At 41.7% G+C, this 27130-nt stretch overlaps 1 protein-coding gene and 1 long non-coding RNA gene across 3 annotated transcripts in view; one reads left to right on the forward strand and one right to left on the reverse strand.

Moving 5' to 3' along the window:
- LOC124009341 (rho-associated protein kinase 1-like) overlaps positions 1–6261 on the reverse strand; it is a 74346-nt gene extending 68085 nt beyond the window's left edge. The window contains 1 exon segment of the mRNA XM_046321032.1: positions 5223–6261. Within this exon segment, the coding sequence (XP_046176988.1) occupies positions 5223–5315 (93 nt within the window). The 5' untranslated portion in view covers positions 5316–6261.
- Positions 6262–10265: 4004 nt separating this feature from the next.
- On the forward strand, positions 10266–22655 carry LOC124009124. Of its 2 annotated transcripts, XR_006834228.1 has the most exons (4): positions 10266–10439; positions 15037–15129; positions 16266–16424; positions 21487–22655. It is a non-coding gene; the product is annotated as an uncharacterized LOC124009124 (long non-coding RNA). The 2 variants fall into 2 exon arrangements; XR_006834227.1 differs by lacking the exon at positions 15037–15129.
- The last annotated feature ends 4475 nt before the right edge of the window (positions 22656–27130 follow it).

The following is a 27130-nucleotide window of genomic DNA, read 5'->3' on the forward strand; positions in this document are numbered from 1 at the left end:
TGACACTGAACTCATTCAGAGAAGTAGTTGGTGAACCAAGCGAGGCAGTCCTTTGAGAAACCAAGGCATGACTGAAGTTGTGAACTATAAAAATGGATGGTACACACTGCGTATCACATTTAACAAACAAACATTCAAATACCGTTATAGAAAGTAAAAACCCAAATCGGTTTGTGCATCAATACCGGTATATCGCAAAGAACGGTATACCGCCCAGCCCGTCCCATTATTTTTTTACTATTTAAGGAACTCAGTCAGGCTTTAAACTTACTCTTGAAAGTTGCAATATATATATTATTTTATCCTCACTCAAATATCACACGCACACATTAAACATGGCAAAATGTATAAAATTGCAAGAAAATATGCTTTAAAACTGAAATATGTTCTTTGCACCCCATGACAAAATGTGTAGAATTGCAGGAAATGAGCCTTAAATGTGCAAAATTCTGAACAGTGCTTGAGCCCATAGAAATAGTTGTGGCGCGTGCAAAGAAGGTGCATGGGATGTTCCTCAATGCTGGAAGGGGGACCCTGAGTGAACAAGTTCGGGAACTCCTGGGCTTCAGTATGCTTCACTTCACACACTGATGAAAATCAAACCTCAAACAATCATATGGCAGTCTAGGGGAAATAGCAAAAGAAAATGGAGATGAGAGGCCAGCATTGCAGCCTTCTAACTCACTGCCTTTTTACAGCTTTCTGCTGATGCAGCCGGCAGGAGAGTGACAAGTATCCATCCATAGGATTATTAAATAAAATGACAAATAGCACTCTATTAATGAAAAACACACTTATAATTGCAAGACTACACCCCACAAAAAATTACATTAAAGAAAACTGACATAACATGACAATTATTTATATTAAACTGAAGGGTAGAAAAATCCAGTGGAAGAAAACCTCTTTCCAGACATTTCAGTTGGAGTTTAAGTTTCCATGGCGACTCAACCACATCTTCCTTCTCTAAAATGCCAACAATGGGCACTGTGGGCAAGGCCAGGCGGAGAAGCCTTACTTCTCATTTCCATTTCCCAAATAAGAGCAATACAGATGGTCAGTTCACAATGCAAAATCTGATTAGGAAGTAAGTAAAGCCACCCAACTGCACCACAGAACAGTGCCAATGGCCGGCTCTCTCAAGTCTGCAACTCATACTAAAGCAATACTAGACCCATTTCCAAAAATGTCTAACTGCCATGCTTTTTGCATACTTCATTTTTTTCTGCAATGCATTGTCGATGGCTGAAAAATCCAACTAATGGGCATGGCTAGGACAATTCCCTGAATACAGTGTCATGGGGATGTAGGCCAGAACTTTGGAAAACTCTGCCTGACAATCAACAAGACCCATCAGAGAGCAGAGTCAGACTGTCCTCAATGCCAGAAAAAAAAAGTGAGAAACAATTCATAATATCTACAGACAGGAAATCCAACTTACCTAGAAAGACCGCATTTCTAACAAGATTCGTGGATAAATGGCAATGACAGTGAACCCAGGCATGGCGAACCGGGGCATTCCATTTCCTTATGAGGCCCCAGTGAGTCGTACTGGCTGTCAAAAAGGCTTTCACGTCAAGATATAATTGAGTCATTCCAACAGAGAGAGGTGCACCACTCACATGTCTCTTAGTACTGACTGAGCCCTGGATTCTCAAGGCAAATTAAACTCAGCCATGGCTGCCTGCCTTACCTTTGCCAGGACTCCTGACCTCACCCCAGAGATAACCTAGCAAGCATAAACCAACTTATTAAACATTGACATGCAGCTCAATTCAGACAAGCTCTGCTGACTGACTGGCTCTACTGAGCACAGCCAGGGCAGGCAGGGGGAGATTCATTGGTTAGTGGGATTAAAAGTCAAATAATGATGGTAAAGAGGAAAATATTAAATGGATAGAAAAAATTTAAAAAACACAGGAGTCAGTGACGTTAAAGGAAATGAATCACGGAAGGAGGTTGGGTTGCCCATTTATTAAAGTGCCTGGGACTGGATCATTTTAGTCTGCATTCCTGCACATGATCAGTCAGTTCAGGGGGAATGTTATGTGTTGCAATGAATAGCTGGGCATATTGTTGTTCCAATAGGCAGGCGATTAGCTGAGGCGTGCAGTTTAGAGTTTACAACTGACAGTCACAGCACTGGCCTGGACCATTCTGACAAAGCTGTGCACAGATGCAATGCGGACTCAACTTTTACCACCAATACGTCCATATTTCTTCTCAACGGCATGCCGTTCATCTTTGGGGGCTAAGATAGCTGTGGTGTTAACGTCCACCTATTAAGCAAGTAGCCAAATTCACAAGGAACTTTAGCACCTGAATTATCCGTGCAGGGAGGGGGCACTGATCATAAACACCTATAGCCTCAACTTTCTTGATTTCTGTTGCACGACCACCGCCAGTAAACATACCTAAAACTCATGAGACATTTTGTGACCAAAATGTGTGATCCACCCATACAAAGTAAATTTCATACACTCAAGTCTTCGCTCAAGGAAGAGGCCAAAAATACATCTAGGCTAGGGAGCCAAATGTGCCAAGTGTCAAATAAACAACAAAGACTGAGCTATGCCAGGAAGTCTTTCCATCTCAAAACAAAGGTCCATATCAGGCAAGTTCAAACAGATTAATCCAGCCATCCCATCCAGATTTGGATTTAACAAAAATGTGATCATACCCAAGGAGACCAACTAGCAATTATGAATGAAATAGGCTTCTATTCAAGGATTTCCTGGACAAGATAATTTTTCTAAACTAAGCCTGTGTGAGCAATCAAAAGCCCTATGGAAAAACAAACATAGCTAACTACATAGACAATAGCAGCCCCCTTTAATGTCAGTGAGCTTTCCCTTCACAATGCCAAGAATTCTGGTTGTGCAGAGGCTCTCGGGAGCAGGAGCCTGCCTGGAGCTGAGCGATGCGGGCGGGCAGTGTTACAGATATGGCCCTCTCTCTCTCCAAGAGAAATTACTTCGGGAGAAGATAAGAATGACTGGGCTGGAACACAGCATCTGAGTGATAGGCCACCCCTGAGTGGAGGATGCAGGCCAAACGTCACAGCAAAACACAGCCTACAACAGGCAAAAGAACAACTGCATAACTTATTTCGGCCAAGGCAGTGGCAAACTAGCCTGGGTGCTAGTCTTGCAGAGCACTTCGCAACATTTGGCATGGCAGTTCCATAAGGAGTTGGCAAGAGAGCAGATAGCCTGGGTGGGGTCTGGGGTGCCAGTCTAATGGCAAACCAACGCAATCCCAAGTCAAATCTGATTAGAGATACAACAACCATAGCAGCCTAAGTAAAACACTTCCATTGTGCATTTTGATAGAACCGATTATCCAGAGCATAGCAGCCAAACATGTTGGAAACTGCTTTATGAGTTAAATGTCCCGATACAAAGAAAGGCTCTTTCGGAAACACGAGTCTACATTCAACATAATTTTGGTTTATGGGTATTTAGAGAACACACCCATCTAGCTACCTCAGAGCAGAGGCTGGGCAAGGAGCTCTGACTCTTTCCAGGCGCAGGCCGCACATACATAATGGCTTTGGGACACACAGGGGACACCAGGCCAGTCAAAGACAAGAGGTTATTTGATTAGCATGGAATTTTATTAAGCTGTGGGTGGAGTAGCATGGTGGTGGAGAGGGGGCTGAAGCAAAGGCTTCCATTCATTGATCAGGAGATTGCAACTAGGAGGAAAAGAGGAACAACACCCTTGTGTGTAGCTGCCCTTGGCCTGCGCTGCGGTACAGTCCACACAGCTTTTTGCCATTAAAAGTCAGAGGAGAGCCGGAGCATGTGCATTAGGTGAGTTGAATTGCCTTGCCTTGCCTTGCCTTGCCTTTCTCTGTGGCAGACAGGCAGGGAGGTCAGGGAGACTAAACAACTGATCTTGTTTAAGAGTCAGAGTTTGTTACATATAAAAATAACAGTGAACTAAGGTAGGTGGGGGTGGGTAGGGCTACAGGAAAACCTTCCTCCCAGTGAGTGGATGATTTGAATGCTCCCTTTATCATCAGTGAATGAGGCACCATTTTCAGTGTTAAGGGAAATCCAATCATGCTTTGTCTCAGTCACTGTCATCTCTCCCACAATTAATACCCTAAGACAGAGGCCCATATTGGCATGAGATGCTGTATGAATAGGCTACATAAATAGCAAACCTCCCGTCATTTTAAAATTTGCATCATTGATACAGTAGAGCCTGTGAAGGTAATCTCTGAGGTTTAGCACGTGGCAGTCTGATACGAGTCAGTGATGAGTCGAGTGTGAGAGACAGGAAATCGTCAGGGTTGGCAGACTAGAGCAGGTTAACTGATGCAGCTGGGATGGCAGGTTAGAACAGGCCTGATGCATACTGTAGCTTACACTTCAGAGGATATATAACAAAATATATACTTTTCGTGTATACTCTACAAAGTGTGTCCTCTAGTAATGCCCATTATACAACAAAGGAGGCCATCAAGCAGGCAGCACCGAACCCTGTCTCATTTGCTCCACTGTCGGCCCTTTAATCTTCAAATGGAAAATAAATTAATGAACAAATATATCAGTGACTTGGGTCACTGCAGGTTGCATTTAGGTTTACGACTTCACCTTGATACATGAATTTCCTTTTCTGGTTCTATGCACTATGATTGACTGACTATCTTCATGGAAACAACTAAATTATACAGTGTAACGTTGCCCTTCTGTCTTACTATGTAGTCTGCAAAATACCCTAAGGGTCAAACAGGACAATTAGCAACTTCAACAGTGTTGATGGTTTGAAAATAGGCAATTGTAATTATAACAAGAATGAGACATTAAACTTTGTTGATTAATAATTATTTAGTCATGTTCTAGCTAGCATAGATGCCCTAGCTAACTATAGTAACGCTATATGACTTATCATCGGTGTTTTGGATGCCACTTGTTCAGCTTGCTAGCCAGTTAAACGTTAGTTAACACAGCGTTAACTACCCACTAGTTAAGTAGTTGGCTAATCTTCAAGATGTCGACTGGCTACCAATTATAGCCTACATACAGCTAGTTATTCGTATAACGTTAGCTAGTTGCCGTTAATAACAAATCAGGTAGTTAGCAAGTTGATTAGTTAGGTTAAATAGTACGTTAATTTAAACAAACCACAAACTTAGCTAGCATGCGTATGTTGGTTCGCTAGCATTAGCCAACAAGCCAAGTTCATTGTCAGGCTAGCTAACAGTAACTTACCAAAAGGCAATCCGTGTTTATTTCCGACTTCGGGTCCTTCAACATGGCATCGATTTTCTCAAAACGAGCCTCCAAACTTTCTCCAGCAGACATTGTTGCAGTTAAATAGAGTTCCACGCCGGTGTTACAATTAAAATGAATTAATCTAGCTATAGGGCTAGTTAGCTAGCCCAATGTTCTTCCCTTCGCGTGAACTCAAGTCACGCTAGCTACAATTCCGTAGAACCCGCAGTTTGAATCAAAGAAACGTGTTTCTTCTCGTTTTTTCACAGACGATGACACATTTGATATTCAAAAGCCACATTTTAAGAGAAAAATGTTTCACCAGCTCAGATTACGAAGACAACTTCAACTATTCAAAATAAGATAACTGCATCGACGACAGATTAGTCGGCGACCACAGGATGCAGCAGCGGAGTTGTGCAGGACTTTAAAAAGATAACTATACATCCAAAATCTATTTAGAAAAATTAAACCTTGTTTTTTAAATCTGGCGATATAAATCCGGCGTTGCAAACTAGCCACATTACTCCAGGCCTGTCCATCAGTGCCAGACCCTTGCAAAAAAGTAAAATGAGTCTGACAGCTGCAAAGTAGAAGTGGCGAGAAGAAAAAAAAAAAAACTTTGCTTCCAAATTTCGATCAGTTTAAACCACGGTCTTGTTAAAACATTTCATTACTGTCCTTTCGTAGTAAATATCACATGGTCATCGGCCATTGATGTTGACCGATACAGACGAAAATCGTGCTGGTTCTACATAGATACATCGGCTTTTGATGTGTGTTTTTTTTTTTAAATAGACTATGCCCGATTTTCTCCCACTGCCTGACCAACATGTCCGCCTTCCTGTTCAAACACCGGAGAAGCAACTTTGAAATGTCAAGCACTGCGCATGGGCAACATTTGAAGCGCTTCAAGGAGTTCACAGGCTGTGTTGTTGAGCACGCGATCGTGATGATGAAAAAAAGGTCGCGTTCCACTGCTTTCTGGGGATTTTCATATAACACGATAATTCGGATAGCCACTCAAGCTTCGCCCTTACTGGGCGTGAGCAAGCTAGCAAGTAGGCTATGTCGTGCTTCGTGTCAACAGCCAATCCAGTAGGGTCTGGAAGGTATGGTGAGCCCCCTCGCCCATACCTGAATCACCCAACTGTCCCCCTGTCCACTTCCCTCCATTGCACTCAAAATGAATAGGGCTCTGTAATGTCATCGCCCCCATCACGTTATGTGGAAACGCAGTTACCGTACATTTTAACCAAATATCTTTAATAACTAAACCAAGATCGACCATAACCCGTCGTTTCAACTGAGTCATAGTGGGCGGAGCATGCAAGGAGATGGGCAGAGCCAAGCACAAGCTAGCGAGATCCTATTGGCACGTTCTAGCATGATTTGCATATTTATGTTATGGAAAGCCTACTCTGTGAAGTGCATGTGTGCAATAACTCAATTTGCATTTGCACTGCTTCAAGACAAATACAGCTTTCTGATTTGGGACCAGAAAACTGTATAAAGCTCTAATGTTTCATCGATGAGAAAATTAGCAGAATGTTGGCCAAAATTAATATCCTTCCATCTACTCCCACGGCTTCCTACTCACTACCATATTAGTAGTGAGTGGAAACGCCAAGCTGATGCTTCACATTTACACATCCGGTGAAATATCTGTCTCATTGTTCTATTGGTGTTTTGCCAAGCAATTGTACTCCTCTTCGCCACACCAGCTTCGCCCCTCCTGTGGGTGCTAGCAAGCTTGCATCAAAAGCCAATCCAGTAGGAACTGGAAGCGATAGTGACCCTCGAATGGCAAGCGCTCCGCGATGTCGCAGAGTATTTGCATAAAGTTCAACTTTCTACAACTTTGGTCCCGCGCCGTTCACGTCCCCTCGCCCATGGTCAAATTGCCCAACGGTCTTCCGCACACTTCGCTGTTTCTCAATTGGAAATGAATGGCTTTCCGTAGTTTCATCGCCCTCATGTCTTAAGTTCAGAGGCAGTGTTAGACATTGTCATATCTTACAACGCCTGGATAAGTACTTTACCTATCAGCTAACCATATCATATTTTATAGCAATCTGACAGTCAATGACACAGTCGATGACAGGTACGCAACCATTGGTTAATGAATGCAGCGTCACAGTGGAACGCAGCAATTATGTTGCAGTGCCCAGCTCATGAGCTTGTTCGATATCCCAGTCTTTTCAATAGAAATTTCAATTCAACATAAGGAGGCCGGGCCAAAACCCATTCAAAAGTAGGCAACTACATCTTGAAAACACACATTCCAATCTTATCTTAACATTAGAATTATTCCACAATATCTAATATAATGTGTGCCCACCCTGTTCTGTTTCTCCATAAACACAACAAATAGTATATGAATTACCATGCTCGGTTCTGCCAAAATAGAGCCACTGGGCCTGTTCATGATCTTTTTATTTTGTTTGTTTTGTTACTTTTACCCCTTTTTCTGCCCAATTGGTAGTTACAGTCTTGTCTCCTCGCTGCAACTCCCGTCATCAGGAGAGGCGAAGGTCGAGAGCCGTGAGTCCTCCGAAACACAACCCAACCAAGCTGCACTGCTTCAATGCCCACTTAATCCAGAACCTAGCAGCACCAATGTGTCGGAGGACACACTGTGCACCTGGTGACCATGTCAGCGTGCACTGCACCCAGTCTGCCACAGGAGTCACTAGTGTACGATGGGACAAGGCCATCCCTACCAACCCTTCTCTAACCCAGACAATGCTGGGCCAATTGTGCACCGCCCCATGGGTCTCCCGGTCGGAGCCGGCTGCAACAGAGCCTGGACTCATACCCAGAATCTCAAGTGGCACAGCTAGCACTACGATGCAGTGCCTTAGACCGCTGCGCCACTCAGGAGGCCAGGCCTGTTCATGATCTGAGGAGGAGGAAAGATGGTGTTTATATACTGAACAATATATAAACATGTAAAGTGTTAGTCGCATGTTTCATGAGCTGAAATAAAAGATCTGTTGCCAGAGAATTGAAAGTTAATTTCTCCACCATAAGCCGCCTCCAATGTAATTTTAGAGAATTTGGCAGTACGTCCAACCGGCCTCACAACCGCAGATCATGTGTATCCACCCCAGCCCAGGACCTCCACACCCGGCTTCTTCACCTGCGGAATTGTCTGAGACCAGCCACACAGACAGCTGATGAAACTGTGGGTTTGCACAACAGAATAATTTCTGCACAAACTGTCAGAAACCATGTCAGGGAAGCTCATCTGTGTGCTCGTCGTCCTCACCAGGATCTTGACCGGACTATGGTTTGGCGTCGTAGCCAACTTCAGTGGGAAAATGCTCACCTTAGATGGCCACTGGCACAAAGTATGCTCTTCACTGATTAATCCTGGTTTCAACCGTATCGGGCAGATGGTGTTGGGTGGGTGAGCGGTTTACTGATGTTAATGTTGTGAACAGAGTGCCCCAAGGTGGCGGTGGGGTTATGTTATGGGCAGGCATAAACTATGGACAATGAACACAATTGCAGTTTATTGATGGCAATTTGAATGCACAGAGATACCGTGACGAGATCCTGAAGCCCATTGTCGCGCAACGCATTCGCCACCATCACCTCATGTTTCAGCAATGTAATGCACAGTCCCATATCGCAAGGATGTGTACACAATTCCTGGAAGCTGAAAATGTCTCTGTTATTCCATAGCCTACATATTCACCAGACTTGTTTGAGTTTGAGTTTAGTTTGAGTTTATTTTATTTTACAGGGACAGTTCACATTAATCAACGTTTTAGTAAACATATTCACCAGACTTGTCATCCATTGAACATGTTTGGGATGCTCTGGATTGACCTGAATGTCAGCGTGTTCCAGTTCCAGCCAATATCCAGCAACTTCGCACAGCCTTTGAAGAGAAGTGGGACAACATTCCACAGGCCAGAATCAACAGCCTGATCAACTCTATATGCCTGTGCTGCATGATGAAAATGGTGGTCACAATACTGACTGGTTTTCTGATCCACGCCCAACAGATGCAAAGCTGCAATCCCAGTCATGTGAAATCCATAGATTAGGGCCGAGTTAATTAATTTAAATTGACAGATTTCGTTAAATGAACTATAACTCAGTAAAATCTTTGAAATTGTTGCATTTATATTTTTGTTCATTCTAAAACAGCTTGTTGCATTGTGGTAAAAAGCATATCATGCATAGAAAGGTTTTGGAACCTCTAACCCTGGCATTTTGACTGTTAAACTCATGGGTACAATAGCAATGGTTGCCAGTCCTGATTTGAATGGGTACTACCATCTATGGATTATAATTATATGGTTGGTTACAGCTGTCAATTTGCCTTTTGCTCATTTTTAACACAATCATGACAAAAGGTAGGCATACTGTTTGGAAAGGAAATGCCTACAGCCGAAAAGAGAAGACTAATCTGTTTGAATAAGCTAACAATTGTTTTCTCAACAACTTTTGACCAATTCTGAGCGAACATCACTGTTTTTCAAAGTAGGCTATCTTATCTTGACGTAGGCTATTGGCAAGAGCTCATTTGCCATCACTGAATCACTGAGTAGCTTAGGCTTCATCTTCAACATTAGGTGAGTCAGTGTCACTGGAAAGTGTATTTTGTAGCCTACTGTAGCCTATACTATACAGTATAAACAGTGCATTTGGAAAATATTCAGACCTCTTCCATTTTTCCATTTTTTTTTTTGTTTATGTTTCATCCTTATTTTAAAATGGATCAAATAAAATAATATTGTGTGTAGATCCTCATCAATCGAAACGCAATACCCCATAATGATGACGCAAAAAAATATTTTTAGAAATGTTTGAACATTTACATAGGTATTCAGACCCTTTGCTATGAGACTTGAAATTGAGCTCAGGTGCATCCTGTTTCCTTTGATCATCCTTGAGATGTTTCTACAACTTGATTGCAGTCCACTTGTGGTAAATTCAAGTGATTGGACATGATTTGGAAAAACCAAGCCATGAGGTTGAAGGAATTGCCTGTAGAGCTCCAAGACAGAATTGTGACGAGGCACATATCTGGGGAAGAGTACAAAAACATTTCTGCAGCATTGAAGGTCCCGAAGAACACAGTGGCCTCCATCATTCTTCAATTGAAGAAGTTTGGAATCACCAAAACTCTTCCTAGAGATGGCCGCTCAGCTAAACTGAGCATTGGAAGAGAAGGGCCTTGGGCAGGGAGGTGACTCGGTAATTGGTATTCCCTTTATATAGCCATGTTATTTCTCTCGTTATTGTTATTTACTGTGTATTTATTTCTTGTGTCACATTTAATTTTGTATCTTTAACTCTGTGTTATTGGAAAAGAACCTGTAAGCAATGTGATATTACATTTTTTTTCGGCACGCAAATTTCAGGTCTGCTGAGCCAAACTTGACCATTATGAATATGATGTGCAACTTCCAGCGTGTGTTTACTGTGAACACTGAGGCTGTACCTGCTTTAAGTTACAGTTGTAACATTGGCCATGTCGGCTACTGTGGCTATTTGATCATAATGTACACTTTCCAGAGTGGCATACCATCACAAACAATAGAGAAAATGCATCTTATAATATTTTAACATGGAAATAGGTGTTCTATCATTCAGCCTACAGTAGGCTTGTGTGTGTTGTTCAGTGAGACTTCTGAAAAAAACATGCAGGGCTTGACATTGAAAATGCTGTTGTGTTGTTTGATGCAACAAACCACTTCACAAAATAAAATGCATTATTATTCTCAAAACAGTATTTTATAGAGAATCAGACAAATTATGCTACCCTATTGGCTACTTAGCTTATTCAAGCCTGTCTCAATATACAACACTGCCCCTTTAACACAAAATAAAAGGCTATTTTCCGAGATGTACACGTTTTGTGCTCTTGTAGGAAGCAATCATTCCCATTTTGCTGACTACAAAGACATATATAACTGGGCTAATAACTCACTAACTAGCTGAGCATATGAACAAAATGTGCACACATGGCTACATGCAGCTCTCGCTTTGATCTTAAAACAAGCGCATCTACTCATGACTGCTTATGCTGTAAACCCAATCCAGTTCAAAGTAAATGGCACAAATCCATATATGGCAATGGTCTATTCACATATAGGCCTGAGCTCTGATAGTTTAAGCCCCACTGGTCTAGAGTATGGGCTGGGTAGTGCGTGTCAATGCAATAGAATCCTACCCTGATGCGTTCTACCTACAACAAACAGTCTTTGCATAGTTCATTTTGTTTCTGTATGTTGCATTGATAGTGGCTCATTTTGCTTTGATTCGATCACAATTGCCACAGTAAAGGGACACGTTGATAGTGTTAACAGAGTAGAACGGTGGTCACCAACCTTTTGAGTCAAGATCCCTTTCTGAGTCTAAATGCAAGCCAAGATCTACCACTCAGATTTTTTTTACATGAATTTAAAAAACATAAGCCTACGCAACATTAACCAATTTTTAAAAAGTTCTGTAGTAATGAGGTTTGTGCAGTAAGCTATAGGCCCAATACATTATCACTGCATATTTAACCAGCAGCATACCACCCTGCATACCACTGCTAACTTGCTTCTGAAGCTAAGCAGGGTTAGCTGGGAGACCAGATGCTGCTGGAAGTGGTTTTGGAGGGCCAGTAATTGACACTGCCCTGTGTAGGGTGCTGTCTTTCGGATGGGACGTTAAATGGGTGTCCTGACTCTCTGAGGTCATTAAAGATCCCATGGCACTTATCGTAAGAGTAGGGGTGTTAACCCTGATGTCCTGGCTAAATTCCCAATCTGGCCCTCAAACAGTCATGGTCACCTAATAATCCTCAGTTTACAATTGGCTCATTAATCGCCTGTAACTCTTCCCCAGGTTGTTGCTGCAAATGAGAACGTGTTCTCAGTCAACTTACCTGGTAAAATAACAGATAAATAAAATAAATAAATGAGCCTTGTTCAGGGTTGGGGAGTAACAGATTACAAGTAATCCATTACATGTAAGAGATTACAAAAAAACGGTAACTGTAATCCTTTCCATTACCAGCAACAATATTGTAATCAGATTACAGATACTTTTGAAAAACTAGATGATTACCTCGAGGATTAATTCAGAAAGGATGTCTGCGAAAAAAATATTTGACTGTTTTCGCAATGAAATTCAAATCACCATTGAAAAAAGGCGCAAAATTAAGTTCGTTCCACCTGAGCAAGTCTGACCACAAGTCAGAGACCACTATGATGACACACCAAATGTGTTTGATGGATCGCGGGAAAAGATCAGGAATAAGCTTTTCTAGGCTACAGTCCAAGCTATGTATTCCAATGGTGCCATTGCTGTCGGCATCCAAAGATTATCCAATTTGAATAAATGCTTGGAGTTAAGGATGGCAGTGGTGGTGTAGTCTACGGCGTTACGGATATCACTTCTCATTGCGCATTGATGTGAATCACACTGCTGCTCTCTCATTTAGCTATTTGCGCCTTACAGATTGTGGTTGTTGTGGATGGCTGTTCACAAATCTACATGTGAATTTGAACCCAATAATGGTTGAATTCAAGAAATGTAAGATGCCTATCAATCATTGTTTTTGAAACCAGTTGACAGCCAGTGAAAAATACGCTATTGCAACAGCTTGCATAGTGCTGATCCAAGCCTATGGAATAAAAGTGGGGCTTTTATCTAATTCATACAGATCATTTTTAAAATCCAAAGGCCTAATGGACACATGCTCAAAATTGCACACTTTTGATAGACTTAAAGGGGCAATCTGAAGTTGCTACATATAGTTTTGGCCTTGTAAAATATATATATATATCCATTGATTCTTGAAGAATATAACTTAGAAATGCCTCATTAGCTTAGTTCAACTGTCACACTGCACGAGAACCCAAAATATACAGATGTTTTTCTCCCATGTTTGTAAACATTGTAAATGTAAACAAATACTGTATAGCCTCATAACATGGTTAAAACAATAATTCTGATATCACCATTCTCGGATTAATGGACAGAGCTATGGATGCAAGGACTGACAACCCATGATATCAACATTATTGTTACATTTCTCCAGGCCCATCCCTCAGCTTTTTACCAAAACAGAGGGGGGCGACCGTTTTGTAATTGTTTCATCTGTGAATTTGCCCTTTAAATAGCTGCATATTATCAAGATATCAGAGTGTCGCTAACAAAATGGTAAACAATAGGCCTATAGCAAATGCAGCATATGGCATTCATTTTCACATGTAAATAGCATTTTTCAGTTGTGCTCAAAGCATTCCATTCCATGATTGCAGCATTTACTTTTCAATTTGAATCAATGAGCTCAATCAGTCCTCCATGACAATAAAATCATAAACAACGAAGTAAGGCTGGCTAATTAGTTCTTCGTTTTAGGAACATGCTCAGGTAAAGCAGTTTGGCCAATCTATGCTTCCATATTTCCAAGTCCTATTCTTGAAGATCAAGGGGTATAACATTTATTGGAATGACTGGAATTCTGATAGACTTTGATTTTTAATGTAGTAGATATGTAGTAGAAAGCGGTGGGTTAGAAGAAGCCTACATAACCAACCCATAAAGTAAAATTTAACATTCATATATGGCCAGCTATGTAAACTTTAACATTGATTTTATCCTGCAATGTTGTTCAATTGGTAATATACATTTTTGTTTCCTTCTAATGCCTCTTAAGGGGAAAGTCATCTAAAAGTAACGGAATGTAATCAGAATACATTACTAAATTTGGATAATCCAAAAGTTACATTACTGATTACAATTTTGGACCGGTAACTGTAACAGATTACATTTAGAAAGTAACCTACCCAACCCTGGCCCTGTTTGAATTGCCCTGCCAATGCATTGTTGTTCAGGCCATTTTTGATGATGGTGCCTGCCCGTTGCGATTGTAGCTTGTACATCTTGGTGCCAGCAAAGCCACAACACAACACTAAACAATACGTTAATTGCGCTATAACGGTGACAAACCCTGCTTACAAACTGTTTGGGCCTAAATCAAATAAAATTGTATTTGTCACATACACATGTTTAGCAGATGTAATTGCGGGTGTAGCGAGATGCTTTTGTTTCAAGCTCCAACAGTGCAGGAATATCTAACAATGCACAACAATAGACACAATACACACAACCTAAAAGTAAAATCATGGAATTAAGGAATATATAAATATTAGGATGAGAAATGTCGTGGCATAGACTAAATACAGTAGAATAGAATGCAGTATATACATATGAAATGAGTAAAGCAAAAATATGTAAACATTATTCAAATGACTAGTGTTCCATTATTAAAGTGGCCAGTGATTTCAAGTCTATGTATATGGGGCAGCAGCCTCCAAGGTGCAGGGTTACGTAACTGGGTGGAAGCCGTCTAGTGATGGCTATTTAACAGTCTGACGGCCTGGAAATAGAAGCTATTTTTCAGTCTCTCGGTCCCAACTTTGATGCACCTGTACTGACCTCGCCTTCTGGATGATAGCGGGGTGAACAGGCCGTGGCTCGGGTGGTTGTTGTCCTTAATGATCTTTTTGGCCTTCCTGTGACATCAGGTGCTATAGGTGTCCGGGAAGGCAGGTAGTTTGCCCCCGATGATGCGTTGGGCAGACCGCACCACCCTCTGGAGAGCCTTGCGGTTGAGGGCGGTGCAGTTGCCGTACCCTGCGGTGATACATCCCGAAAGGATGCTCTCAATTGTGCATCTGTAGAAGTGTGTGAGGGTTTTAGGCGCCAAGACAAATTTCTTCAGCCTCGTGACATTGAAGAGGCGCTGTGGAGCCTTCTTCACAACACTGTCTGTGTGGGTCGATCATTTCAGATCATGCGGTCCCGTCGATGTGGATCGGGGGGCGCTCCCTCTGCTGTTTCCTTAAGTCCACGATCGAATTCGCCAAAGCTCTAGAGCATATCAGTAAGTATTTGTTTGTTGTAGTTACGTGTATTTTTTTAAATGTATTTTTTACATAATATATTTTTTTTAACTCTTCATTGAAAAGAGAAATTGGTTGGCTATATTTCAGTTTTTATTTATTTACAAGCTATAGCCTAGACGTGTTGTGTTTTCAGGCACACACTGCAGTTTATAGACTAAATAGTATGGCTGTATGGGCCTACTGGAATGATTATTTGTGGAAATATAAATTAAAACTCCTTTGAAGTGTTACAGAGATTCACCTACAAAGGCAAATCATCAGTGACAAGCTTTCGGGTTACTGGCCTAACGATCTCGACGCTAGGTCATCTACCACCCTGCATTTGAGTAGACATATGCAACCGAGCATTTTTCCCGACAGAGGGAGATGTTCTCAAACTTTTAGTCCAACCCCATGGGAGGAGCTGATGAACAACTTGTATCACAATGACCGTTGGAACAATTGTGTTAAACCTGTTTGATACTGTGAAAACGCATCTAGATCTACATGCAACTACGAAATGAAAAACATGTGCGTGCGTGAATGAAACATGTAGCCAAAAGATAGGCCTTTTATATGGTTCTAGTTTCGATGGTGTGGGCCTATCATTTCTATACTTTGTATTCTAATACGCTTTTATTTTGTATGCTTTACAGTAAATATAGTTTGTGTGTCCTACTTATGTAGGCCTATGCGATGATGCAATTTATAGCCTAAGTGTTAAACATTAAATAAATCAAACTTAACCAACATTTAATTGTGTAGAATGTAAATCGAATTCAAATGAAAAACGATGAAGAGGAAGACTTAGAGTCTACCTCTATAGTCTACTATTTTGTTTGTTGAAAACAATACACTTTTGGCGTGGAAAATATATATATAAATGTATGTCTTTAAAAATTATTAATTATGAGGAACCACGATCTCGTTCTGAAAATGAGAAACCATTTTTTTCACTGAACTGGACTGCTTCTCTTGCGCGCATTTGAGGCATAGCCTTCAATGACTGAGCGTCAGTTTTGCACGTTCTGAAGTCTTTGTTTGTATTATATCCACTGTTCATTACAAGAACTACAAGCAATTTCCCAATTAAAGCCAAACGCTACATGGAGTAATTCCTTGACGTCACTTGTAGGGCTCCCTGTCGTCTACTGTGGCTCAGATGACCAACAGGAGCTGCCAGCGCGGTGTGAAGAGAGAGATTCAGAGAGAGAGAGAGAGAGCAAGATAAACGATCGATTCTGTGCGTGCATGATGGACATTTAAACATCCACTCATCTGAAATTGCAAATTGGTAAGTCTTTTTTCAATGACTGATGTAGGCCTATAAAATGTATGTATTTTACAGCTGGCTATACATGGAATTTGATATTTTCTTCTTTCATTTACATTTACATTTAAGTCATTTAGCAGACGCTCTTATCCAGAGCGACTTACAAATTGGTGCATTCACCTTATTCCATCGAACATCTCATGTTGCAGGTGATGGGTCAAGTTGAAACAGAGAGACTGTCTATATTTCATCCAACTCTATATTGCATTAGATTGAAATAACAAATATGTTCTGTCTAATATATATTTGCTCAGATAGAATATACCATGATGACACATTGTATTTTTTTCTCTGTTTCTTACTCTAAGAACCTTTGTAGAAATATTGGCTAATAAGCTGCCTTTTCTTTATCTTATTGTAAGTTTGGATGGGCAATGAGAGGAGACATCAGATGGGAGTGACCAGGAGATGTGGTGTCAGTGAGCTTATACTGTAATTACTGCCTTTACAAATCTGTCTGTCCATCCTAATCTACTGTACTGTCTCCCCCATGTTTCATGTCCTAGAGGATAACTCATTTCCTCCTGTCTCCACAATACCTCTCATTTATCCCTCCCTCCTCCTCCTCCTCCTCCTCCTCCTCCCAATTTATGGCTGGACAAATACCTTTCTTTTTGACCAAATGTCCTAAAAGGACCAGCATTTGAAAATGAAATAGAAAGTACCTAATCACAAATTGGGACTGCTAGCTAATACTGGGTTGTTGCCAGTCATCAAACTGCTCTGTATTTTACATGTGACTACAGCCTTGGACTATTTAATAGACTATACTGAGTCAGGTATGGTTGTGAAGTCTCATCAGTCATATGTTCTCAGCAACCAACATCACTTTTTCATATTCCCATGCATTGCATCTCAATAAATTATTACCCTAATAAGGCTAACTAATATCCTCACTATGTTGTTGTGATTGTGATAAAGCAAGGTCACATGATCTGTTGCCTTTGCGTTTCATCTGGGCCTGCAGTTCCTTGTAGCATACTAGTTTTGATGACATTCACTTGGCGTCATCGGCCGATGTGTATGATGATGAACTCCGGGTGGCTTAGGACTGAGCACGTGCGGCCATGTCAGTGAGGGCAAGGGGCTTTCCGGCAGAGTCAGGGGCCCCGAGCAGAGCTCTGAGCTGACAATTTGGCCCTCGGGGGGCTGGCCCTGGCCTGGCTTCCTCACAGGCTGACATTGTTCCTAGGGATCAATGTAAAGTTAATCTGAGGGAGATAAGAATAGCCTCCTCAGTGGCAGACAGGTTTCTCTCTCTTTTCTCTTTTCTCTCACTCTCTTTCTCTTTTAACTCTTGTGTTTGTGGACCTCTTTTTTCTTTCCTAAATGGTGCAGCTTCATTATGAAATCACCAGCGGTTAACTGCTTTGAAGGCAATCTCAATTTGAGGAACATGGAAGTAGCTTGAAGGCAGCCTAAATTTGGCATTGATGAGATATTCAAGAAACTTGCAAGAGTTCCGTGTCATGAGTGCCCTATCTCAAATAAGGATTCAGCTCTTATGTTATTTTCATTTATTTAACTAGACAAGTCAGTTAACAACAAATTCTTATTTACAATGACGGCATACCCCGGCCAAACCCTCTCCTAACCCGGGCGACGCTGGGCCAATTGTGCGCCGCCTTAAGGGACTCCCGATCACGGCCAGTTGTGATACAGCCCGGGATCGAATTAGAGTCTGTAGTGATGCCTCTAGCACTCGGGAGCAATCCTTTAGTTTATAAGAACAGAGAAACACAATAACGTGCTGTATTGATTCAGCTATGATTTTAATACTTTGAGTGAGTCATCACAATAAGATTAGACTCTTCTCCTTCACAATCCATGGTCTGTCTTTCAGGATCTTTTGTTTTTCAACTACCAAAACCTGCAGGGAGGGACAAAGGTTTAGTTGAATGCCACCTGACATTTCTTGAGATCACTCAATGCTTATTTTAAGCAGGTGTTACCAGGGTAACAGCTTGATAAGCAACTTTTGAGTCTCCCTGGTTTCATCTCTAGCCTACTGTTAATGTCTTGAGATGAAGGTCATAAAGGGCTTATCTGATGATGAATATGGTAGTAAGGGAGACAAAATCCAGTTCGCTGCCAGGGAGAAATCCTCGTCTTTGTCTTAACACCTCCCGACTTAGAACTGATGACTCGGAAAATAGATGGTCTCCAAAACAAACACCATCATTGATCAAATTGCCACGACATGACATTTTGAATAAATGTTTTGCAAATGGTACTGTTTAATTCCACAGTGCCATGGACTTTTTCCTACTATTCTCAAAAATATTTCTGTATGGATTTTTAGGTTGCACTTTATTTTCGTAATTACACTGTAATATACATGTTAGCTTCTTGGGGATTCCTTAAAACAAGCACTAGAGATCAAGAGTTAGATATTTCACATAGATGTCACTACCATCATTCTGATTAATATTTGCCTTCGATCTCCAAGGCGTCAACCAAGAGACAACAATATTCAATGAAATGTTAAAGTTGAGAGGTCTTGAGCATACTTGCACAAGTAAGGTCAGTGGACCTGGAGTTAGGTCAGACCGGTGTCTAGTTAACCACAATGTTCAATAACCTTTGACCCCTGCTACAAGCCATCTGAGAACTAATCACCACTGGAGTTGTTAGTAGACATCCTCTTTCAGTTGTTGCTCTTCTGGCCCAGCCATCTTCCTACATAGGTGCTTGTAAACTTTTAACCTGTCCTTTTTATTGGGGTTCAAGAATGCCAGGAACCCATCTTCATTGTCAACCCTGTGTAAAAAATATAGAAAGAAAAACATTGACACTAACCACGTTTCCATCCACAGTTTTTCTGCAAGAAAAGTCATGCCGTATATTTTAAAAAGAAAAGAAAAAGAAGCACAGCTGTGATGGAAACAGGGCGTTTCGGTACAATTTTATAAATGCCGACAGATATTTATTTCGTTCGACATGGTGGGATATTTTTGTGTCTGTAAAATGTATTATGCGAGAAATGGCGGTGGAAACGCCTTTATATGCAAATATTGATATAATAACCATCAATTCGAAGTAAACTTGAAGTCACGCGATGATATTGCGTGTGGTCCTCCCGCCTACGATTCCGGAAACCATGCAGTTTATTTGGCTACAGATTAATTTTGTGGTGAAAGTGCACAGTGATCTTGATGCTCCTTTCCAATAAATATCGAGGGTCTTATTCTGGTGACATGATGATCGATGCTTAACTACAAAAAATATATATTATTGCTCCTATCCATAATAATGTCATCATGTAGACTAGCCTGCAAACTGTTGGCTAGAGCGCATGTGCCAAAACCAGAGTAGGCGCATTTGTTATTTAACGCAACAGATGTGGCAAAACTATTAGTAGAGTTGAAAATACAATGGAAACACATTTAACTTTTAGATGTTTATTCAGTACATGGAAACTTAACCGAAACAGTTTATTTTGTGTGCACTACCTCATCACTCACTGGTTTGTTTTTTATCTTCAACAATTCAGTTTGGTGGAAACTCACAACTTGTGAGAAAAATAGCATATTTTCCTTACACGGATTTTAGAATATTCACATGAAAATCTGATCTGTCGCCAATTGAATGGAAACCTAGCTACTGATAGTCTTTATAATAATCAGATGTGCTGAAAATCAGAATAAGTACATTTGTTTGTTTCTCTCTGTGAAGTCTTACCTTCATTTGGTTTATTGCTGTAAATTACAGCTGTAGCTTTCATGCTTACAGTTGGCCAAGAGGCATGATCATTTTCTGTCATGTAAATTATTTTATTATTTCTTAATAATTAGGCTAAGAAATAACAGTGCTCTCTAAGGGGTTCTAGAATTGACATATTTTGTATATAAAATTTTTAAAACATTGACTTGCTACAGTATTCTTCTTAGGTAGACTCAGCGAAATGACGTTGCCACGAGCAGTACCACAGATATTGAGATGAGCAATAGGCAAGACTTCGCTCTCACACACAGTATCTGCTCATGTGCACGGGTTCGCTTCACGCTAGCTAGGGCACCAAAATAGCTGAGAAGTTGAGCCTCGCGTTTCAATGCTATTAGTTGTTGTGGAAATTGACCCACTATCATTAAAGCCAATCTAACAAATGCCCTGGCCCCTCCTCCCTCTGAATGAAGATGTCAAAGGTCGCAGACCCTTTCCATTTCTGGGCGTTGATCCCTCAGCTGAAGGTGGGGTTTCTTTCCTCCCTAAAGCAAAGCCTGCCCAGATCAACTGTTATATCTTAGTTTTTTGTACCAGGAAATTATTCACAACATGTTATGTTGACAGCAATTCTTATATTTAGAAACTGGACAGTGTAAAAGTAATGTAAATGGCAAAGCACAAAGAGTAACAGTATAACCTAAAAAAAGAAGGGTTCATAGCCTGTTTCTCCTCCTTGACTTTTTCCCTAATCCACTTTTAATCTAATGACTGACAAGTGGGCCTTCATGAGTGTGAGTAAAACAATTTTTTTTTAAACTTTGTATTGAACTTCACTTTCTATTGAACTTCACAGTTGAACATATGGTGTTTCTCACCAAAGACACATGCTGGCCTGTTTCTTGAAAATCCATGATTGCTTAAGGGCTGCAACTATCTTTGTCATAAAGAGACTGAGACCATAGTAAACATACATTGCAACTGTTCTTATCGACTATTCTTAGCAACGAGTCAGATTTTATTTCACCTTTATTTAACCAGGTAGGCTAGTTGAGAACAAGTTCTCATTTGCAACTGCGACCTGGCCAAGATAAAGCATAGCAGTGTGAACAGACAACACAGAGTTACACATGGAGTAAACAATTATCAAGTCAATAACACAGTAGAGAAAAAAAAGGGGAGTCATGTCTCTGGCCATGAAGTTGTTGTGCTGGGTCTGGGTTCAAGCCCACTTCACACCCTAGTGCCAAGTCATCTGTAACTCAGTTGCTAGAGCATGGTGCTTGCAATGTTCGGTTGTGGGTTGTTGTGTGTTTGATTCCCATGAGGGACTAGTAATCTTTTTTTTTTTTTTTTACAGACGTACCCCATTTGACTGTGTACGTGGATCGGGGTGATTGATGGCAGTGATGGATGTCACTTCCTGTTGTCCTACTGGTTATCTCAGGGCCTGAGGTGGAGGACAGCACCTTATCCCTGGTCACTGAAATCCCTAGCTCACACCTCGTTCCTCCCATTCCTTGTCCCCTTCAGCCGCTTTCAGAGGACCCCTCCTTAGATTCTCCTCCAGTAGAAATTAATGGAACTTATCTGGACATGCTGCCGGAGTAATTTGTCAGGAAGCCTGTCGCCAAGAACGACGCAAGAGGTTTCCGTCAGCCTTACAGTGTGTGTGCCAAGGTGAAGGATGACTAGGAATCCTGTTATTTTTTTGGTAGTAGGTTTTTTGAAGTTGTCCTTTTCCACAGAAAAGATACATCTAGGTAGGCTATGTACATCCATCCATGCTTGTTATACTGTGTATTAATGAACTATGTTGGACTGACCTGGTGGGTGATGTGAGGTCATGAACTACCAGAATCAGGTTGTGTTCTATTAGAAATCGCACAATGTTGAATGCAGGGTAATGAATGAAGGATGAGTCATTGCCGGTGAATCTCCTGAATCACTCTGTGCTGCTTAGAAACACAGCATCTGAACTCTACTTTAAATAGTCTACTGTATGCTATATCCTGTCTGTGTAGAGATGCCAATCCCACAGCCAGAAAAATGTAATGATGCTTCCAGTTTTCTTATTATAAAGCACAGTCCCACTGGGTACACATTGGTTGAATCATTGTTGTTTCCACGTCATTTCACCATGCCTCCCCACACAAACAATGTGTACTGAAGCCTAAGGTCATGGCAGCTTCAGGCCTGCCAAAGCAAGGTGGTGTGTGTGTGTGGGACAGGAGAGGAGAGGATTGGAGAGGAAAGGAGAGGAGGGGAGAGAGAGCCACAGTGACCAGTCACAGTGACCAGTCACCAGTCCAAGGCCACAGTGACCAGTCACCAAAACCCAGTCAGTCAGCCGCTCTTTATCTCTCTCAGCCCTCTCAATTCAGTTTCAATTCAAGGGGCTTTTTTTGGCATGGGAAACATATGTTTACATTGCCAAAGAAAGTAAAATAGACAAGAAACAAAAGGGCAATTAACAATCAGAAATTAACAGTAAACAATACACTCAGAAGTTTTAATAGAATATAGACATTTCAAATGGCATTATTGGCAATGTTGTAAAAATGTGTAAATAGTTGAGGTATGAAAGAGAAAATAAATGAACAGATAGGTTGTATTTACAATGGTGTTTGTCTCTCTAAAAATTTTCAATTTGCTTTATTGGCATGACGTAACAATGTACATATTGCCAAAGCTTACCTTGGATATTTACAACATAAATGGACATGTGCAGGTTGGTTGGTCTGTCAGACACTGTCCCTCATCTTATGGCAGGCAGCAATGCCAACCCACAGCTCTCTGTGTCCTCCCCCAACAGGACAGGTAGCCTATTCTCATCATAGAGGTATTTGAAACCTTGAATAAGGGCTTCAAATTTGGGGAAATGACACTCTCTAATTGTTTTATGTTTTTGACATTTTGTCAGGAAATGCAGCTCTGTCTCAGGTTCTGCTGTTGTGCAGTGGTTACACAGCCTTTCCTCTACAGGGAGCAAGGTTTTCCTGTGTCTACCCTTCTCAATGGCAAGGCTGTGCTCACTGAGCCTGTACTTTGTCAATTTTTTCTAAGGTTTTGATCAGTAACCATGGTCAAATAGTTAGCCATGGTGCACTGGCGATATAGGGCCAGATAGCACTGCATTTTGCTTTGTGCTTTTGTTTCCCAATAAGTAATGTAGCTTTGTTTTGACTGTGTTGTAATTTGGTTTATTCTGATTGATTGGATGTTGTGGTCCTGAGGCTCCAGGACCAGCTGGATGAGGGGACTCTTTTCTTTTCTCAGCTCTTGGCATTGCAGGGCTTGATAATGATATGAGAGGGGGTCACTGTATTTTAGATGTTTCCAAAATTGAATTTGTGTTTTATTATTAGTTGATATTGGCCTAATCTTATAGAACTCTACATGCTGACTGGTTGCATCACTGCCTGGTATGGCAACTGTTCGGCCTCTGACCGAAAGGCACTACAGAGGGCAGTGCGAACGGCCCAGTACATCACTGAGGCCAAGCTTCCTGCCATCCAGGACCTCTATACCAGGCAGTGTCAGAGGAAGGCCATAAAAATTGTCAAAGACTCCAGCCACCCTAGTCATAGACTGTTCTCTCTGCTACAGCAAGGCAAGCAATACCGGAGTGCCAAGTCTAGGTCCAAGAGGCTTCTAAACTGCTTCTACCCCCAAGCCATAAGACTCATGAACATCTAGTCAAATGGCTACCCAGACTATTTGCAGTGCCCCCCCCCCCCCCCACCCTCACTCCTATTTACACCATTGCTACTCTCTGTTGTCATCTATGCATAGTCACTTTAATAACTCTACCTACATGTACATACTACCTCAAATAACCGGTGCTCCCACACATTAACTCTGTATTGGTTCCCCCTGTATATAGTCGCGCTATTGTTATTTCACTGCTGCTCTTTAATTACTTGTTACTTTTATCTCTTATTCTTATCTGTATTTTTTGAAACTGCACTGTTGGTTAGGGGCTCGTAAGTAAGCATTTCACTGTAAGGTCTACACCTGTTGTATTCGGCGCATGTGACTGATACAATTTGATTTGACGCAGGGTTTCAATGAGGTGTTTGTCCCATTTGGTGAAATCTTGTTTTGCAAGTGGACCCCACACCTCGCTGCCATGAACTGCAATTGGTTCAATGACAAATTCAATTAGTTTTAGCCAATTGTTTATAGGTATTTCAATTTGAATTTGTTTTAATGGCATAGAATACCCTGCGTGCTTTCTCTCTCAGTTCATTCACCGCATCATTAATGTGTCCAGCTGAGCTTATTTTTAAACTTAAGTAATTGTAGTGTGTGCAGCACTCTATATTTTGTACCAATTGAGAACTTTGGTCTAATTCCCTGAGATCTGGATTTTCTCTGGAAAATCATTATTTTAGTCTACTGCCAGGGCCCAGGTCTGGCAGTACTGCTCTAGCAGGTCCAGGCTCTGCTTTGGGTGACAGCAGGCATAGGTCATCTGCGAAGAGCAGGCATTTAATCTCTGATTTGTGGAGACTAACACCAGGGGCTGAGGATTCTTCTAGAATAATGGACAATTCGTTGATGTAATTATTTAAGAGAGCAGGGCTCAGATTGCAACCCTGATGAAGGCCCCGCCCCTGGCTAAAAAATGGTTATTTTCTTGCCAATTTTGATGCTGCACATATTGCCAGTTTAATTATGTCATATGTTTCACACCCTACACCCTACACCAATTTCAATAATGTTGTAGAACAGTCCTGTATGCCAAATAGAATCAAATGCTTTTTGAAAGTTGATAAAGCAAGCGTACATTTTGGCATTATTTTGGTGGACATATTTATCTATCAGGGTGTGTAGGGTGTAAGTATGATCGGTTGTGAGATGTTTTGGTATAAATCCAATTTGGCTTTTACTCAAGACATTGTGCTTATTAAGGAAGTTTAGAACTCTTACATTTATAATACTACAGAAAACCTTCCCCAGGTTACTGTTCACACAAATGCCTCTAATTGTTAGGGTCAAATTTGTCTCTGTTCTTGAAGATTGGGGTTATGAGTCCTTGATTCCAGATGTCAGGAAAATAACCTACACTCAGGTTCAAATTAAACAGTTTTAATATAGCTAACTGACATTTTGCACTAGTGAGTTTGAGCATCTCATTTAGGATTCCATCAGGTCCGCATGCTTTTTTACATTTGAGGGCCTGAAGTTTCTTATAGAACTCCTGGTCAGTAATTGGGGAGTCCAATGGATTTTTGATTGTCCTTTATAGCTTTTTCTAATCCATTAAATTTTTCATGAATTTGGCATTGTTCTGCGTTTGTGTCAATTTGAACGGTGTTGTTGTAACGGGATTCTTCCATCGAAGGAGAGGCAGACCAAAATGCAGCGTGGTTACACAAACAGTATACAAAAACAATAAACATGAAAACCTAAACAGCCTATCTTTAAAAAAAAATTTTTTATAAAAAATAATTTATTATCTTCAATACCATTCATTCTTTACAACTCATAATTTACATACATACACAAATAATGGTATTTTAAATAAACTAAACTAATTAAACTAAAACATAAACCCCAAACAAAACCTCAGGGGAGCATCTTCCCTCCCTGTCACCCTACAAAATACCTCTCCCTATCTCCCCGTCCCTAATCTATCCTCTTACAAATCTAAATGACACCCAGCCCTAAACCCCCCCCTTCCACCTCTCCCAAGCAGCATGCTGCCCCCACTTCCTCTCCTCCCTCTTCATCCTCCCCCTCAAATCTCCTTCCACCCTCCTCACTATCCCTTCCACCCCCCAATCTCTCCCTGTCTTCACCATGTTCTGCCTTGCTTCCCACAGCCCCCGTTTAAAGAGACTCATGAGAAGCCAGAGCAGAAACCTGTCCCTATCCGTCCCTCTCGCTCTCCCTACACCCCTCTCTAACCTGGCCCACGTCAATACAAAATCCCCCTTTACCAAACCTAACAACACCCGTGCCCTAGCCCATACTACTCAGACAAAGGCACAGTCCCAAAAGACATGGCGCACAGTCTCCTCCCTGCCACAAGAGGATCTTAGACAGGTGGGAGATTGCACCAAATTATACCGGTACAAGATGGAACGTACCGGCAAACACTTATGAAGGCTCAACCAATTCAGGTCCTTGAGCCTGTTATCCAGACCCCGCGCCTGCACTCCCTCCCAGACCACTTCCGAGATGCCCACTACAGGCGCCGGACTCCCTGCCTTTCTGACCTCCTCATACAAGTGCCTGTGATCTAAACCTACTCGGGCAACTTCAACCTCAGGGTGCGCACGCAGCCACTTGGCCGCATGACCAAAGTGCCACGGCAGCTGTTCCGCCCGAGGACCCGTGTTAGACCACACCATTATGCTTCTCGCCTGATACGAGAAAAACACCCGCAGGAGGTAACCGGACGGGTGTATCACTGGCTGAGCAAGCTCCGTTAACAAGAAAGAAACAAAAATTGTGTCCAGCTTGAGGGGGAAATGTGGTACCCCCCCTACCTCCCTCCCCGATGGGACAGATCATGCGTGCCCTGGCGACCCACTCGCACCTGCCACTCCACATAAACTGAAACACAAGCCTCACTAGAGGCCTCCTCAGACAAGCCGGCAATGGGTAGATGTACGCCAAATACAAAAGAGACGGCAACACATCCACCTTTAGGACCAGGACTTTGCCCATAAAAGACAAATACCTAGCTTTCCACATTGCTAGCTTCCTCTGTACCACTGCGATACGCATGTTCCAGTTTAGCGTCGCTGAGCCGGAGGTCTCAAAATGGACCCCGAGAATCCTCAGGGCCCCCTCACAGAGAGAACCCCCCCAGGCACATCCGTTCTACCGCGCCATCTTCCGAAAAACTTGACGGAAGACTTTGCATGGTTCCTGACGCTCGGGTGAAATCGGGTGAAATCCCCAAAGATGGCAAGGGACCTTGTCAGGCACGAGTCCTTGCACAACAGCAAGGAAGTGTCGTCGGCGTACTGCGTCATCTTAACACGCAG

Source organism: Oncorhynchus gorbuscha, linkage group LG22 (genome assembly GCF_021184085.1).
Source record: "Oncorhynchus gorbuscha isolate QuinsamMale2020 ecotype Even-year linkage group LG22, OgorEven_v1.0, whole genome shotgun sequence".
NCBI lineage: Eukaryota > Metazoa > Chordata > Actinopteri > Salmoniformes > Salmonidae > Oncorhynchus > Oncorhynchus gorbuscha.